At 33.4% G+C, this 16,711-nt stretch overlaps 3 protein-coding genes across 4 annotated transcripts; 2 read left to right on the top strand and 1 right to left on the bottom strand.

Moving 5' to 3' along the window:
- Nucleotides 1–100: 100 nt before the first annotated feature.
- LOC111009533 (Translation elongation factor EF1B/ribosomal protein S6 family protein) lies at nucleotides 101–2,507 on the top strand. The gene is made up of 5 exons (XM_022282627.2): nucleotides 101–471; nucleotides 628–682; nucleotides 783–839; nucleotides 1,029–1,106; nucleotides 1,511–2,507. The coding sequence occupies exons 1-5, from the start codon at nucleotides 172–174 to the stop codon at nucleotides 2,023–2,025; spliced, it is 1,005 nt and encodes a 334-aa protein (XP_022138319.1). The 5' UTR covers nucleotides 101–171; the 3' UTR covers nucleotides 2,026–2,507.
- A 3,088-nt stretch (nucleotides 2,508–5,595) lies between these two features.
- Nucleotides 5,596–6,782, top strand: LOC111009720 (ferritin-like catalase Nec2). The gene is given in 2 exon segments (XM_088126798.1): nucleotides 5,596–6,317; nucleotides 6,416–6,782. Coding segments are annotated over 2 exon segments (864 nt in total). The 5' UTR covers nucleotides 5,596–5,732; the 3' UTR covers nucleotides 6,695–6,782.
- A 51-nt stretch (nucleotides 6,783–6,833) lies between these two features.
- On the bottom strand, nucleotides 6,834–12,319 carry RWA2 (O-acetyltransferase family protein). Of its 2 annotated transcripts, none has more exons than XM_022282730.2 (16): nucleotides 11,844–12,319; nucleotides 11,501–11,592; nucleotides 11,009–11,149; nucleotides 10,862–10,918; nucleotides 10,692–10,764; nucleotides 10,097–10,255; nucleotides 9,592–9,741; nucleotides 9,238–9,493; nucleotides 9,044–9,165; nucleotides 8,788–8,874; nucleotides 8,614–8,702; nucleotides 8,467–8,529; nucleotides 8,059–8,115; nucleotides 7,717–7,813; nucleotides 7,474–7,632; nucleotides 6,834–7,132 (listed from the first exon to the last, which is right to left on the bottom strand). In XM_022282730.2, exons 1-16 carry the CDS (start codon nucleotides 11,874–11,876, stop codon nucleotides 7,127–7,129), a joined length of 1,641 nt encoding a protein of 546 aa, XP_022138422.1. In that variant the 5' UTR covers nucleotides 11,877–12,319; the 3' UTR covers nucleotides 6,834–7,126. The 2 variants fall into 2 exon arrangements, with proteins under 2 accessions (XP_022138422.1, XP_087982923.1); XM_088126797.1 differs by having other exon boundaries at nucleotides 11,009–11,146.
- Nucleotides 12,320–16,711: the final 4,392 nt, after the last annotated feature.

Here is a 16,711-nt window from a genome sequence, read left to right as displayed (position 1 = left end):
AAAATATAATTTCTAGTCATTCTTTTGTTGGGAGCGCTATGCTGTACGGTCGAGATTACGAAGCCCATTCGGCCCACATCAAGTTCTGCCGTTTCCTTGTTCGTTTCGTATCGGATAAACTGCCGAACCTCCGATTCCACAGCCCATTCTCAAACGTCGAATTTTCGCTCCATGGTCATGGAGTCTCTGCCTTTCTCCTCTGCTTCTATGGCTTATCCTGCTGCTGCTTTAAAGATTCACGCTGTGGCGCTTCCAAATGGCTTCTGGGAAACGCGAAACCGTTGCTGTGTTTTTCCGAACCTATACTCTTCCTTTCGCACTCTGAAGCTACCAACTGGATTTACAAGAAAATCCGCCATTGTCGCCGCAAAGAAGACCCATGCTAACACTAACAAGGAAGATACTCACCGCTCCGTACCCAGACCTGATGAGTCTACGCGGTTTTTCCCTGAAGCTGTCCTGCTTAAGGAGGTGAAATTTTATGCAACTAAATTTTAGCTTTAACTTTATCTATGCGTCCAAATCGTCATGTGTTTATGTCTTCATTATCTCGAACTGAATTTACGTTTGCATATATGGGTGAGTTTGAGAGATTTGTTGAGGTGGATTTATGGTTTTAATTCGCAGAAAAGGGTTGCAGAAGATGGTAAATTCCTCCCCGAGTTTGCTGATGCAGAAGAAGGTTTCTCTTCCATTTTTGATCCATTCATTGGTTTTCCTTATAGAAAATTACGCTGGTTTCGAATGGGAGTACTAATTCTCGTTTTTGCCCCATTTTGCAGAAGAGCTTTATGAATATTTGAACCTTCAGTTGGAAAGTGAATCGAAAGTTGAAGAAAGTAAGCTTACTTTCTGCTTATTCTTGTGGAAAATATGATAATTATAACATAGGGAGTAGAGGATTGGTGTTTTCATCATTAAAATAAGCGGAAAATTTGTATTTGTTTGGTTCCAAGTTCCAACTATCGTCTAAATCAGGCAAAAATTGTATCCTGTTTAAGCTTATATCACTTTTCTTGTTTTTATAGTGCGTCACTATGAGGTGGTCTATTTAATTCATGAGAAGAATGCAGAAGAGGTCGAGACTGTAAATGTGAAAGTTCAAGGTAGCGACAGCGTAACTATTTCAACACCTTGACTGTTATGAGTTTTAAGTTTTCTTTTTACACTCCGCTTGACTGAAGTTGCATTACTGAGCCTCCTGAATTTCTTTCCACTTTCCAGTATTGCTTATCTGTGCTGCAAGTGAAATCTCGTGACTGTCCTTTCTTCTTTCTTCTTCTTTCCCTTTTTTTCGGGTGCTTTCCGCCTGAACTTTAACGTGATATGTTTTTCTGTGAGTAGTGTTGTAGCAAATGTGTGATTCCCATGTTGTGTGTAACTCTTGTGAGGGATTAGGCTTTGAGAGATCTCAAAACCAGCTTATCAGTATCCTAGTTACATTGATATTTCTTTGAAGTTTTGATGAATTTTCCATTAGTTTCTGATATGTATAAAATTTCTGTTGCAGAGTTTTTAAGGGAGAAGAAAGGGAAGGTATGGAGACTGAGTGATTGGGGAATGCGAAGACTTGCATACAAGATAAAGAAAGCTAAATATGCACATTACATATTGATGAATTTTGAACTGGAAGCCAAATGGATTAATGAATTTAAGAGCATGTTAGATATGGATGAAAGAATAATTCGACATCTTGTGATTAAGAGAGACGCTGCTATCACAGAAGATTGCCCTCCACCTCCCGAGTTTCACACCCTTCGTGCAGGCGTAGATGATGACAGTGAAGAAGATGAGATGGATGATTATGAGAGCGAGGATGAAATGGATTGGGATGATGAGGATGAGGATGAGGATGAGGATGAGTTGGATGATTATGGTGATGACATTGAGGATGGGGTTATTGTCGTCAACACTGTTGACGATGAGGATGACGATGATGATGGGGGCGGGAGTAAGGCGTACAAATCAGCTGCTACAGGCAACAGAGGCTCGAGAAATAGGAGAAGTGAGAAGGTAAATGGATAATGTTGATTTTGGGGGTAAAAGTTGAGTTGAGTTTCATGTAATGAGGCTTTGTTGTAGCTGCATTAGATGTTGTTGTTGTCCAGTAATGGCATTTGGGCCGTGAAGGCATTGAGTTGTGGTGATGGACATTTTGGTTCAGTTGAGATGTGAAGTTACAGAAAGTAGCACTATTTTTCCTGAACTCTATGGCCTTCCATTTAAAGGTTTGGTGGTTTCAACTGTAAGGTCATGTCAATGAACACCATGTGCTCAAGCTCATCGTGATGATGCATGACATCTTCACCACTAGTGTTTCTCCATGGGAGGGGAATTAGGTGCCTATTTTGGGGATGGGTCTGACGATCCATCTTATTAGGAATCGAGATGTCAAAAGAAGTGTATAATAGTTCTCTCAAGGAAAGGAGTAGATATGAATTATGCTCATGTTGGCTATAATTTAATAACAACTTTGAGGTTACAAAATGAGACGTATGGTTTTGTTAGTAATGTGATTACTAATATTCTGTCACATTAAAAAAACTAGCTACTCGTTTATTGACCCAATTAAATTTTCCTATTTTGGTATTGCATTTGCTTCTTTACAAACGTGAAACGAATAAGATGCTCCACCATTATGAATTCTATTAGGGGTCACGGGCACAAATTTCGAACCATAAAACATGGAAATTTGTCAGAATAGGGGTTCTCCACAGCCTTTTCTGTTTTCTAATCACCTTTTTCAAAACATAACTTTTCTAGGCATTTGTTGACATAAATTTTCACTAATGAGAGATGAGAGAGAGTTGTTAATTTTTATGCTTATATCGATTAAGTTTATATTGTAAACTATATTGATTTCAAATTTATCCGTTAGATAGATATATAAAATAATAATTAACTTATGTTTCAGTTCACTCCTTCAACTATTTATATTATTTTATTGAGAAATCTTTATTAAATATTTTAAGCAAAATAATAGCAAATTTAGTATATAAAAGGTCACAATTTTTAGGTTTATTTTATTTTGAACGAAATAATAACAAAATAATATCATAATTTATTATAGTTTAATTTCACTCCCTCAACTAATATGAGCTTAGTTCAGTGGTAATTGACATTGTTTTAAATTTTAACAATTATCCAGATTGGAGGTATAAGCATTATTTTATTTTTTCACGTTTTCTCTTTTTCAATTAATAAAAATAATATTTTTTTTGTAACGATTTCTTCTTTCATGCTTTTTCTTCTTCTTCTTCTTCTTCTTTTTTTTTGAAAAAAACTAAAACATATTTGGTAATAGTTCCTTTGTTTCTTGCTTTATAAAGTTTTAAATTAAAAAAATAAAAAATTTATATAAAATTGAATATTTAATATGTTACGTTTATTTTTTATATTTAATATGCATTTTGTAAGTTAAAATTGATAAAATAATGTTTTATTCATGTTTTGGATAAAAAATTGAAAACAGAAACAAGTTAAAACAATAACTTGATTTTGTTGTTTTTAAATTTCTACAAACATAATTGCTATCAATCGAAACTTCAATAACTAAAAAAGTATGTATCTAAGGGTACATGAACGAAGTATTATATATAATAAATTAATAATTCTAAATTGGTTAATTTATATCTTTCAACTTTCCACTTTTATTCATTTATCAATTTGATCCTTGTACGTAAGTTTATTAATATATTAATGGTCACAACAATTACATTAAAATAACAAAAAAAAAATTGACCAAACACGGTATTTCATGTACTGATTGATAATCTTTTGAGAACTTTTGTATTGAGAGACAATTAAAGATTTTTTTTAGTACAACATGTCAGATATTCAAAACTCACGTTTTTTCTGTAAAAAATAGATACTTTGACTAGTTGAGTTCATGTTAGCAAATACAATTGAACTAATTTTAAAGGTTATATAAACTAGAGTGACACAAGTTCAAGAGGTCGTTTATTTGGAGGTTTCAAAAAGGTAGTCTGGGATTAAGATGTCTGAGACTAAGTTGCTCCGGAATAAGATGTTTGAGAATCAAGATTATTGTTTTTGGCTGTACATATTCTAAGATTTCTGGAATTAAAATAATTGAAAATAATATTATATGTTTATTTTGTTTGATTACTCTAGATATATGAATTTTTTTGTCAAAATAAATATTGATTAATAACTAATAAAATTCAATAAAAAAGTAAATAATATAAATTAAAATGATTTTAAGTTATTAATTATTTTATATTAACCTTCTAAATTTTAGTTATATTGTAAACATAATACAATGGTCAATCGAATAATTAATAATAAAGGTTATTTATATACATTTAGCAAAATGATGTCATTGTATAAAGTATCAAAATTAACGAATCTATTAAAAAAAAAGGTTGCTTCAGTTCTTAAATTTCTAATTTTAAAATTTTCTTTTGAGTTTTTGAAGAGATAGAGTTAATTTGTTTCCCAATTCTCATTTATGGGTAGGAAAGAATTTCAAATTTTTTATAATAGCCGGAATTAAAAGAACAAAAAACAAAAGGAGAAAAAAAAACCAACAAAAACAAACAATAACAAAGCCCCAAGGAAATTATGATTTATGGATAAAAAATAATTTTGAGCTTTTGAAATAACCAAAATTAAAAGAACAGTAGAGAAAAACCAAAAACAAAAAATTAAAAAGCAGAAAAAAGTAAAGAAAATAAGAAAATAATAGAGGTTTTGGACAAATTATGAAGATAAAGAAAAAGAAATTAATTTAGGATAAGAAAGCCAAGCCTAATTTGTTTAATGCATTTCGTAAAGCAGCTAAAAGTCAACTATCAATAAATCGATCATTAATTATTAATTGTCATAAATTAAGAAGTAAATGTATTCTTTTTTACAATATTACAGTTTTCAACGAACCGTGTTTAATATTTAAACCAATTAAGCTGTAAATTCAATTCTCTCAACCGAGACACTTATACCCATCACAAAATTAGATAATTCAGTTTTCAACCTTCCAATAGTTGAACTCAAAAAACAATAAGAATAAGATGAAAAAGATCCGGACCTCCCTAACACAAATGGAAGGCAAAAAATAGGGAATTCAGAATTTTTAAAATAAAATAGGATGAAAAAGGAATCAAAATAAAATCTAAATCTCTCCGCTGATACGCAATCGAAAATTTTAGACCCACCAACTTGAGCCAACTAAAAGTCGTCAACTTTCCTCCTACATATTATACTATAAAAAAAATTACAAATTTTAAACCGTAAATTATTTACTTGAATCCTAAACTCTAAACTTATAGTTGTCAATAAAATTAAATTAACAAAAAAAAAAGATAGGAGACGATGAGATTATGAGTAAGAACACATCACTTTTAGTAGATGGTGACGTGGCAAACAGTGAATGAAAAGAGTATTCATACTCTCGTAGCACAAAAAACTTTCCCTCTACGTATATTTTGTGAACTACATCTTACTTTTAGTAGGTGCTGATGTGGCAAACAGTTCATGAAAAGAGTATCCATGCTCTCGTAGCATCAAAAACTTTCCCTCTATATATATTTTGTGAACAAGACATCACTTTTAGTAGATGTTGACGTAGTAAACGGTGAATGAAAAGAGTATCCATATTCTCGAAGCACCGAAAACTTTACCTCAGTTCCCATATATATGGACCAACTCCAACCACTAGTCTTGTGTATATATATGGACATAGGTGCAGTTAAAAGTTCAAATACCAAACAATAATGGCAGAAGATGGCATTACTGCCGCCGCTGTGAGCTTCTTGATCATCCTCCTCCTTCCGCCAACTCATTGTATCCCCATCCCGCCAACGCCAACCGATGTTGATCTCTTAGAGTTCCCACTCAATTTGGAGTATCTTGAAGCTGAATTCTTCTTATTCGGCTCTCTCGGATATGGCTTGGACAAGGTAGCTCCAAATCTAACCATGGGAGGCCCACCCCCTATTGGTGCTAAAATCGCCAAATTGACCCCTTTCGTCAAGGATATCGTACTCCAATTCGCCTGCCAGGAAAGTGGCCACTTGAAATACTTTTCTATCTTTGATTACTTAAGCTTTTGAGTTCATTGATGATTTGATCATCTTTAACATGGTATCAGGGCTATTAAAAACACGGTGAAGAGATTTCCAAGGCCATTGCTGGACTTGAGTTCTAAGTCATTTGCCAAAGTGATGGATAGCGCTTTTGGGCGTCGCTTGATCCCACCTTTTGACCCTTATGCTAATAGCTTGAATTACCTTCTAGCATCATACTTGGTTCCTTACGTTGGAGCAAATCCAAAACTTGAATCCCCTACCGCCAAGAGGGTACTCTAATTCCCTGAAATTCAAAGCTAGTCGAGTTTAAGCATGATTATTACAAATCGTGAATTCACCATAAATAATATGTACAAACGACTGTTAAGGATTCCACAACAGTGGGAGAGTTCACGCAGCTGATTTCAAACCTGCGGAATAGGCTGGGAGGTGCAGGTGTAAAAGATGAAGGCATCGTGGTACCCAAAGAGGAGGGTGCTGAGGGTAACATTACAGGCAACGTGCTGGCTGGAGATCAATACTCAGTCTCATATGCAAGAACCCCTCAGGAGATTCTAAGAATTGTGTATGCTACGGGCAATGAGCGCTCTCCTGGGGGTTTCTATCCAAAGGGAGCCAGTGGCCGCATCGCTAAATCCTACCTATGAATCATCCCACTACACTAATCACCAAATAATTAATGTGCACCATATGATCAAATGAATAAGCACTACTAATCAAGCAGGACTTGCATCATATATTTTATTTAATATGAGATTAAAGCTTTATTGAAAGTAAATTAGAACAAGCTTCAAAAGGTCGATTGTTATTAAAAAGTGACTAATTTGGTTGAGAACCAAATAAATTCAATGTAATACAAGATCCTCGCCTGAAACTATCGATAAATACGCCCTGAAATGGCGGCAACATTACTTTATTTCATTTAATAACCCACCAAGAACACAGTGGATGAACCTATATGATATATTTTGTGCTTCATTCAGTATACTCTCTTTTGGGATCGAATGCGCCCCCGTGTCTTCCACAGAAAATTGTAACGCATCAGTCTCCTTCTGTACAATCCCTCTTTTCTTCAATTCTCAAACCTGCGGTGGCAACATGGCAAACCGTGACGACCAAGAAAATGACCATAACACATGGTGTAAAATAGTGGAATTTAGATTTCGGCTTATTAACTATAAGGTAATTTGATCACATAGTGGGTATTTGTAGTAATGTTTAAAGACATTCAAATTCAGACACTAACAAATGATGTGGAGTAAAATTTGAGTCTCCCATGCCCCAAATTTCCTCCTGATACACAATTGAGAATCTTTCTCTTATTCTTTTCAGAGCAGTGACTTTTAAGTTTTAAGCCTATTGTTTGATGAAGAAAAAGTACGGAACAATATTTAAGAAACCAAGGAACTAGAAGGGGGAACTTTACCAAAGTCGGTGGAACCCTAAGGAATACAAACGACAAGGAGTATAAGATGCCCGAGATTGCAGCTGCGGTAATCATGTTATACATAATGCGCTTATTGTCCTTGTTAGGTACAAAAGCCATTTTCAATGTATTTGTCAGTTCAGAGAGCCTGTAAGAAGTCTGCAGGAAAGCAAACACAGGATCATAATTTAGCGCACTCAAAATAACATATTCAAGACGTAGAAGTAAATAACTAATACTTACAGCCATAAGTATGGCAGTTGTAAGCATGAAGTTCAATAAAGGATAATCTGGGATGATAGTAAGCAAAAACTTCGGCTGGGCATCTGGAGCATTTGATCTGGAAGAAAGAAGTTAGATTAGAGTCCATTATCAGAGTTGCAAGCACGGCTAGGACATGTTAGCACATATATGCTTTAGCGTATAATTGTTAATATATTGATTTCTCTACTTAGGCTATAATGTGACTGCACATAATAATACGCACATTTGCCTCCAAAACTTGTCGGATATAGAAAACGTACTGCTAATCTAACATACACCAACTCATAAAACAAAGAACCAGCTGTAAAAGGAAGTTCATACCTTAACCAAATGTGGAACTGTGAGATGTACGTGTCCAACGAAATCTTTCCAATCCAACTGGGGGAAACAACAATAACAATCTCAAGAGAAAGCCACAGAGCGATTTAATGTAATTGAGTTAAAAATTGGCATTCACCATTTTCAACCCAACAGTCCTTCAGCAAATATTGAGTTATAATTAATAGAATATGTGTTTGAAGTGAATTTTGTATTCGGCGTCCCTTTTTCCAAAAAAATAGTAAAATAATAAAATTCTTTAACAGTAGTTGAACCCTGCCCTGGCCCCTAACCTCATCCCCAATTCCGCTCACTAAAGCAATTAAAAGTTAAATTATATGATAAAAGAGAGCAGTAGATGAGTTTAAAAATAATAATAATAAATAAATAATAGTAAACAAGAAGACTTACCCAAAAAGGGTCAAACTATAGCTACGGGTACTCTGAGTGACATTTCGTACACATATGTAGGCCCTGCTCCACATGAACAAAACAGTGCTTAAGTAGCACACATAGATTTTCTATTTCAAGCTCCAATATAAGAAAATGTCCACATACGTGATGGGGATCCAGGAAGTGTAAGGATGGTATTTGTTGTAAGTAATACTATCCAATTTGAATATGTACTCAAACCATAGATATGCGGCCTAAAAAGTCACGATACCTCATGAATTAGAAAAAAAGAAAACCAATAAATGATTATGCTAAATATTAAAGAAAATAACGTTCTACCGTTGAGGCTGTCACAACAATTGTCGTTTTGATCAATATTCTGCGCTTCAGTTTTGCTTCGTCTAACTTTTCAATCCACTTCTCAACCTATCAAAATCATTCCATTATAAAGAATCTTTTAATTAATGGGGGAATGCAATAATGGTTCCCAATTTGAATCGGATCAATCAAGGAAGCACTACAAGGGAATGAAATGACCTAAAAACTTTCAGGTAGGGAAAAACGTGAAGATAGTACGAGAGCATATTAAACTTACAGTTGGATAATAGTAAGCATACACCATTCCTAATATCCAAATATAGCGATCAAGTCCTGAGCGGAAGTGCCACTCATGTAGAAGAGGTAAATGTTCCTTTAAACGATTTGGATCTTTATAACCTGCAATTATTGAAATTTTAGATTGGTTGGAAAATCCTCTATCCTGTAAAAGTAAAATAGATCTAGAGCTACCTATAATGAAGGTAAATGGTTCCCAAAGCACTTCAAAAACTCCGGGTATTTCCCATACTAGGATTACGACCAAGAAGCAAGCCAAAAATTTCACAGCAATGACGGTTCCAATCTCATTGTACTTGTTTAGAATACCAACAACACCGTATACCGTAAGAGAAAAAAATGTGTGCATGGGGCAGATGTAGTACAACATGTAACTATTGTCAAGGACAATGCAACACATTAACACCAAGAAATTAAGCCGCCACATCATCTGCTCAGCATTAAGTGTAAAAGGTCAATGAAATAATAATTTGGATCTAATAACTTCTTATTCAAAAAATAAGAGCAAGAAATTGAAGGAGATCATACCTGAGCAAATCTCGAAAGGCTAAAGTCTTTCCGGACATAGTAATATGAAAAATTCCCGAATCCAGTCATCCACACATATGCGGCAACACATACACGACCCACATTGTAAATTTCTCTTGCAGCAAAGTAATGGTACATCAAAAACAACACCTATACAAGAACAACAAAAAGCTATAAGGCTACATTTATAAATGTCGGGTGAACATACAGTGAAGTAATGCTTAAAAGCTTGCAACCAAAACCTTTATGAAGTTAGTATTTGTAATTGTAACTCGGTTAGAAATTTTACATTATGACTTGCAAGATTTGAGATGAAATTAAAACAAAACGTTACTAGGGATCATGCTTCATTAAATTCATATCTACTGGTGGGTGTTATGAGCCACTAACATATAGTACTTACAAGAACATGGTATTTCAAGAACTACTGCATGTTGAATTAATGCAGGTTTGTTGAAAACAGATTTCAGAATATTAATAATAATAATGTGAACGAGTAACTGACCTGCATCCATCCTTTCCACTCCTCAGTTTGATGCCTATTCAAGTAGAGTATGGGTTTCACTGAAAATGGCGATTTATCGTGATGTATCTTGAACGTTGCCATTGCTGAAACTATGATGAGAAGGAAGTAGAGGAAGAAGAAAAGATCTCGACTGTAACTCTGCAAAAGTTGACCATGAAAAAGAGGTATTAGATAAGGGACAATAATCAAATATGACTGGTGTATGTCAACGGCACTGACTTCACATAAATTACGATTTTCGCTCTTGAGCCTTAAGAGTAAAAACGAAATCAATTTAAAAAAAAAACAATGATTATAAATGTTGTAAAAGTACAAATGTAATAAGAACATGTCTAGATGGTTAAGATAGTTCGTTTTCCAATTTGACAAACACGTTGGATAAATCTTGGAAAATTGTTGAGAATTGAGATATATTATCATACTGGGACTAGCAACTTCTTATTAACACGTCTATCAAAGTATCTCCATATTTCATGACTCCTAATGTGGGTTACAGGCATGTCTTACCAAAAAAAAACAAAAGGTTAAATTACTGAAAGAAATTGGTAGAAAAGAGTTCTTGAATTTAAGACACCTTCTTTGACGTTCCGAATATATCAGTACGGTCACAAATGTAGAAGTACGTCAAAAAAAGACCAAATTCAGATCTGTAAGTAAGAAAGAGAGAATTATATTCATAGAAAAATAAAACTCAACATTTATCACATAATAGTCAGCTTAAATTCTATCCAAGGGTTCACTTACGCTGCTCTGAGTAACATTCGATTTTCTATCAAGAATGACTCTTCCAGCACAATGAATCTAGCAGACAATAAACAAGCAAACAAATATAAGAAAACCTACAGAATCAGCAGCTAACATTGGAAGAAATCAACACTTTCTTTTGCAAACCTGAGAATAGTAGAGACGGTAGGTGGAATTCGAGTTCCGGAGGAAATAGACTTGATAGCTCCTCCTTCTAATAAAACTGCTTTATCATCTTCCTTTGAAGTATGACTTTCTACCTCGGCTAAGCCAACATCAGAGTGCCTTCTAAAAAAGAATGCAGCTTCAGTATGGACGATGTTAAAAAATTAATAACTTTTCTACAAAAATATCCTCACATCTACACTACACCCAACTCACATTACTAAAAGCACACTTTCTAACAAACTATATGTGTTCCTTGTTTTGTTAATATTGTTTCTTATATATAAAATAATAATTAATACATAAATATGTACATGTTTTTAAGAAATACATACAGTTTGGTGTCCAAGATTTTAACTGCTCTTTAGAGAATTCAAAATCCAAGCCCCATTCAAGACATTACATAAGCATATCCATTAAGGAACACAAGCGAGTGCAACAAAAATTTATAGTTAAAAGAATCGTTCAACTTACAGTTTGGAAGAGATAGACCTCTTTCTAAACACCAAGTACTCTGAATAAATCCATGCAAAGAGAATGAGTACAAGTCCGATGAGAAAAGAAACCTGCAACCATCAAGTGACAAAACCGATATAAATCGTAACAACATTAGTTTAGTTTTTGAATAGAGCTACTCCAATGGATAAAGGCTCAGTTATTTTCCATTCATAATGAATTGTCATTAACTGGTAATGGAGCTGGCGCAACAAAATTTTAAGAAAAACCACAATATCAGAAAGTTAGCACCAGCGATTAACTTATTTCACATTAAAATAGTGAGGAATTGAAATAGTTGGAAAGTGATTGGAATACAAACCTGACCGTGAGTCACAGGGCCCAATAAAGCCATTGCCACGAGTTAGCGACAGAATCCGAAATGGAAGAAGTCAGAAGGATTCTTACAAGATAACAAGAAGCATTAGCAACGGTTTCGCGCTCGCAGGGACGATCCAAGGGAAAGGGATGAGAATGAAGAAACAGAAGAGGATGAGTGAAGAGAAGTGCTCCATTGGAAGTATATGTAGCCAAGAGAGCGAGAAGAAAGATTGAGTGATGGAACAATAAATGAAAGAAAGAAGAACGCGCGAGACAGTAAACATGAGAGCAGTTCTGCAACTCTTGAGATTCGTTTTTCATCTCCAAAATTTTCCGTTTCTGCAACAATGTCGATTTTGAAGACGATGCCGGAGTAGATTCCAGAATCCGGCAGTGAGAGTTCCGGCGATTCTAACGGTCGAACCGTTCTCCTTATTTTCTACGTTTTCGAGTGGAGAAGAGTTTCAACTTTAAGGCTAAGGAGTTTCAACTTTGAAGTCAAACAATTTAGGAAAATAGAGATGTTTTGTCTTTATTGAAATGCGTTTATTACAAACGTTTGAATGGATGTTGACCATTTTTTTTAGTCTTATTAAATAAAAATTAGTATTTGAATGAATACATCATTCGAGGCTGATCCCCACATGCCACGTGTCGTAATTGTAAGGGTGTACGGATTGGAAACTACGTAAAATATAATAATTCGTTTTTTCGTACCCGTTTACGTTCTAGTTGAGTCAATATCCTTACAAGAAAAAATTAAATGATTCTAAAAAAAAAAAATCATAAAAAATTACGATTTACGCCCTTATTTTCAAAATTACAAAATTACCCTTCCAAAAAATCGTTTTTCGCACCACTTTTCGTTCGGTTTACCTTCTAGTTGAGCCAACATACTTATAAGAGAAAATAAAATAATTCTAGAACCAAAAAAAATTTCTTAAAAAATTATCATTTACATCCCTATTTTTAAAATTACCAAAATATCCTTCTAAAAAGTTGTTTAAAAGTTGTTTCTCACGCAACTTTTCACTATGTTTACCTTCTAGTTGAGCCAACACCCTTACAAAAGAAAATCAAAGAATTCTAGAACAAAAAAAAATCATCAAAAGTTACCGTTTACACCATTATTTTCAAAATTACAAAAATACCCTTCTAAAAATTCGTTGTTCGCGCCACTTTTCGCTTCGTTTACCTTCAAATTGATTCAACATCTTAACTAGAGAAAATCAAATGTTTCTGGCACCAAAAAAACATTTCTTCAAAAATTACCGTTTACTCCCCTATTTTCAAAATTATCAAAATACCCTTCTAAAATGTTGTTTTTTACGCAACTTTTCGCTTATTTTACCTTCTAATTGAGCCAACATCCTTACCAGAGAAAATAAAATGATTCAGGAACCCAAAAAAAATTCCTAAAAAATTACCATTCATGCCGTTATTTTCAAAATTGCCAAAATACCCTTTAAAAAGTCATTTTCATGCCACTTTTTGCTCCATTTACCTTCTAGTAGAGCCAAAATTCTTATCAAAGGAGTCTACAAAAAAAAAATCATAAAAAGTTACCGTCTACATCCCTGTTTTCAAAATTACAAAAATACCATTCTAAAGAGTCATTTTTAACGCCACTTTTCACTCCATTTACAATCTAGTTATGTCAACGTTCTAACAAGATAAAATCAAATGTTTATGGAACAAAAAAAAATCTTAAAAATTACCGTTCACATCCCTCTTTTCAAAATTAAAAAATACGCATCTAAAAGGTCGTTTTTAGCTCCACTTTTCACTCTGATTACCTTCTAGTTGAGCCAACATCCTCACAAGAGAAAATCAAATGATTTTGGAACCATAAAAAATTTCTTTAAAATTTACTGTTTATGGCCCCGTTTTCAAAATTACAAAATTAGCCTTCTAAAAAAGTCATTTTTCGAGGTACTTTTCGCCTCGTTTACCTTCTAATTGAGCCAAAATTATTATAGAGAAAAATAAATGATTCTTAAACCAAAAGAAATTTCCTAAAAAAGTACTTTTCACGCCCTGTTTTCCAAATTACAAAAATATCTTTTCGCTCTATTTATCTTCTAGTTGAGTCAACGTCCATACAAGAGAAAATCAAATGATTTTGGAATCAAAAAACAATTTCCTAAAAAATTACCGTTCACGCCCCTATTTTCAAAATTACAAAAATATCCTTCTAAAAAATCATTTTTCGCGCCACCTTTTGTTTCATTTACCTTCTAGTTGACTAAAATCCTTACAAGGCAAATGATTTTGGAACAAAAAAATAAATAAAATTCTTCAAAAATTAACATTTACGCCCCTGTTTTCAAAATTACAAAAATACCCTTCTAAAAAGTCGTTTTTAGCGCAACTTTTTGCTCATTTACAGCATAGTTAAGCCAACATCCTAACAAGATAAAATCAAATGATCATGGAACCAAAAAAAATCCTAAAAAATTGTCGTTCACTCCCCGTTCTAAAAAGTCGTGTTTCACGCAAGTTTTCACTCTGTTTACCTTCTAGTTGAGCCAACATCCTTAAATGAGAAAATAACATGATTCTGAAACCAAAAAAAATTCCTAAAAAGTTATTGTTTATGCATCTGTTTTAAAAATTACAAAAATACCCTTCTAAAAAGTCTTTTTCACATAATTTTTCGCTCCGTTGAGACAACATCCTCACAAGAGAAAATCAAAAGATTCTGAAAAAAAAAATCATAAAAAATTATCGTTTAGCCCGTGTTTTTTAAATTACAAAAATACCCTTATAAAACGTTGTTTTTTCACGTCACTTTTCGCTCCATTTACCTTCTAGTTGAGCCAACATCCTTACAAGATGAAATCAAAGGATTCTGGAACAAAAAAAATTATCGAAATTATCGTTTACTTCACTGTTTTCAAATGTACACCAATACCCTTCCAAAAATTCGTTTTTCGCGCCAGTTTTCACTTCATTTACCTTCTAGTTGAGCCAACATCCTTACATACTCGAATGACTCTAGAACAAATAACATCTTCAAAAATTACTGTTTACGCCTCTGTTTTCAAATTACAAAAATAGGCTTCTAAAAAGTCGTTTTTTGCGATACTTTTCACCTTGTTTACCTTCAGGTTGAGCCAACATCCTTACCAGAGAAACAAATGATTCTTGAACCAAAATAAAATTCCTGAAAAATTATCGTTCACGCCCCTGTTTTCAAAAATTATTTTTTGGTTCCATAATCATTTGATTTTCTCCTGTAAGGATGTTGTCTCAACTAGAAGGTAAACAGAGCGAAAAGATGCGTGAAAACAACTTTTTAGAAGCATATTTTTGTAATTTTTAAAACGGCGTAAACGATAATTTTTAAGAAAATTTGTTTTATTCCATAATTATTTGATTTTCCCGTGTAAGGATGTTGGCTCAACTAGAAGGTAAACGGTGCGAAAAGTAGCGTGAAAGCAACTTTTTAGAAGGGTATTTTTGTAATTTTGAAAATTGTGGCGCAAATGGTAATTTTTTAAGAAATTTAGTTTTGGTTCTAGAATCATTTTATTTTGTCTTGAAAGGAGGATGGCTCAATTAGAAGATAAACAGAGAGAAAAGTAGCGCGAAAAACGACTTTTAGAAGGATGTTGCTCAACTAGAAGGCAAACGAGGTGAAAAGTGGCGCAAAGAATTAATTTTTAGAAGGGTATTTTTATAATTTTGAAAACAGGGTCGTAAAATGTAATTTTCTATGAATTTTTTTTGGTTCCAGAATCCTTTGATTTTCTCTTATATGGATGTTAGCTCAACTAGAAGGTAAGCAGAACGAAAAGTGGCGTGAAAAACAACTTTTTAGAAGGGTATTTTGGCAATTTTGAAAAATAGGGGCTTGAACGGTAATTTTTTGGAAAAATTTTTTTAGTTCCAAAATCATTGAGAGATGTTGGCTCAACTAAGAGGTAAATGGAGCGGAAAGTTGTGTGAAAAACAACTTTTTAGAAGGGCATTTTTGTAATTTTAAAAATAGCGGCATAAACAGTAATTTTTGAAGAACTTTTTTTTTGTTCCAAAATCATTTAATTCTCCCGTGTAAGAATGTTGACTCAACTAGAATGTAAACGGTACGAAAAGTAGTGCGAAAAACAACTTTTTAGAAGGGTATTTTTGTAATTTTGAAAACAGGGGCGTAAACGGTAATTTTTGAAATTTTTTTTGGTCCAAAATCATTTGATTTTTTCTTGTATGTTGGCTCAACTAGAAGGTAAAAGATGTGAACGGTGACTCGAAAAACGACTTTTTGGAAGGGTATTTTGGTAATTTAAAAATAGGGCGTGTGAACAGTAATTTTTGGATATTTTTTTGGTTCAAGAATCATTTGTTTTTCTATTGTAAAGATGTTGTCTCAACTAGAAGGTAAACAAGGCGAAAAGTGGTGCAAAAAATGAATTTTTAGAAGGTTATTTTTGTAATTTTGAAAGTAGGGTCTTAAACAGTAATTTTATGAATATTTTTTGGTTCCAGACTCCTTTGATTTTCTCTTGTAAGGATGTTGGGTCAACTAGAAGGTAAACGAAACGAAAATTGGCGCGAAAGACTACTTTTTAGAACGATGTTTTTTAATTTTGAAAACAGGGGCTTGAACCATAATTTTTTAGGAAACATTTTTTTGTTCAAGAATCATTTGATTTTCTCTTGTAAAGATGTTGGCTCAACTAGAAGGTAGATGGAGCGAAAAGTTGCGTGAAAAACAACTTTTTATAAGGGTATTTTTGCAATTTTTAAAAAATAGGGGTATAAACGGTAATGTTTGAAGAATTTTACGGAGCGAAAAGTTGGTGAAAAACGATTTTTTATAAGGGTATTTTTTTAATTTTGAAAGCAGGGCATAATCGGTAATTTTTT

Source organism: Momordica charantia (assembly GCF_013281855.1).
Source record: "Momordica charantia cultivar OHB3-1 chromosome 7 unlocalized genomic scaffold, Mcharantia_2.0 BLBB01000007.1, whole genome shotgun sequence".
Taxonomy (NCBI): domain Eukaryota; kingdom Viridiplantae; phylum Streptophyta; class Magnoliopsida; order Cucurbitales; family Cucurbitaceae; genus Momordica; species Momordica charantia.
The sequence above is the reverse complement of the archived record's forward strand: the minus strand, read 5'-3'. Positions and strand labels throughout refer to the sequence as shown.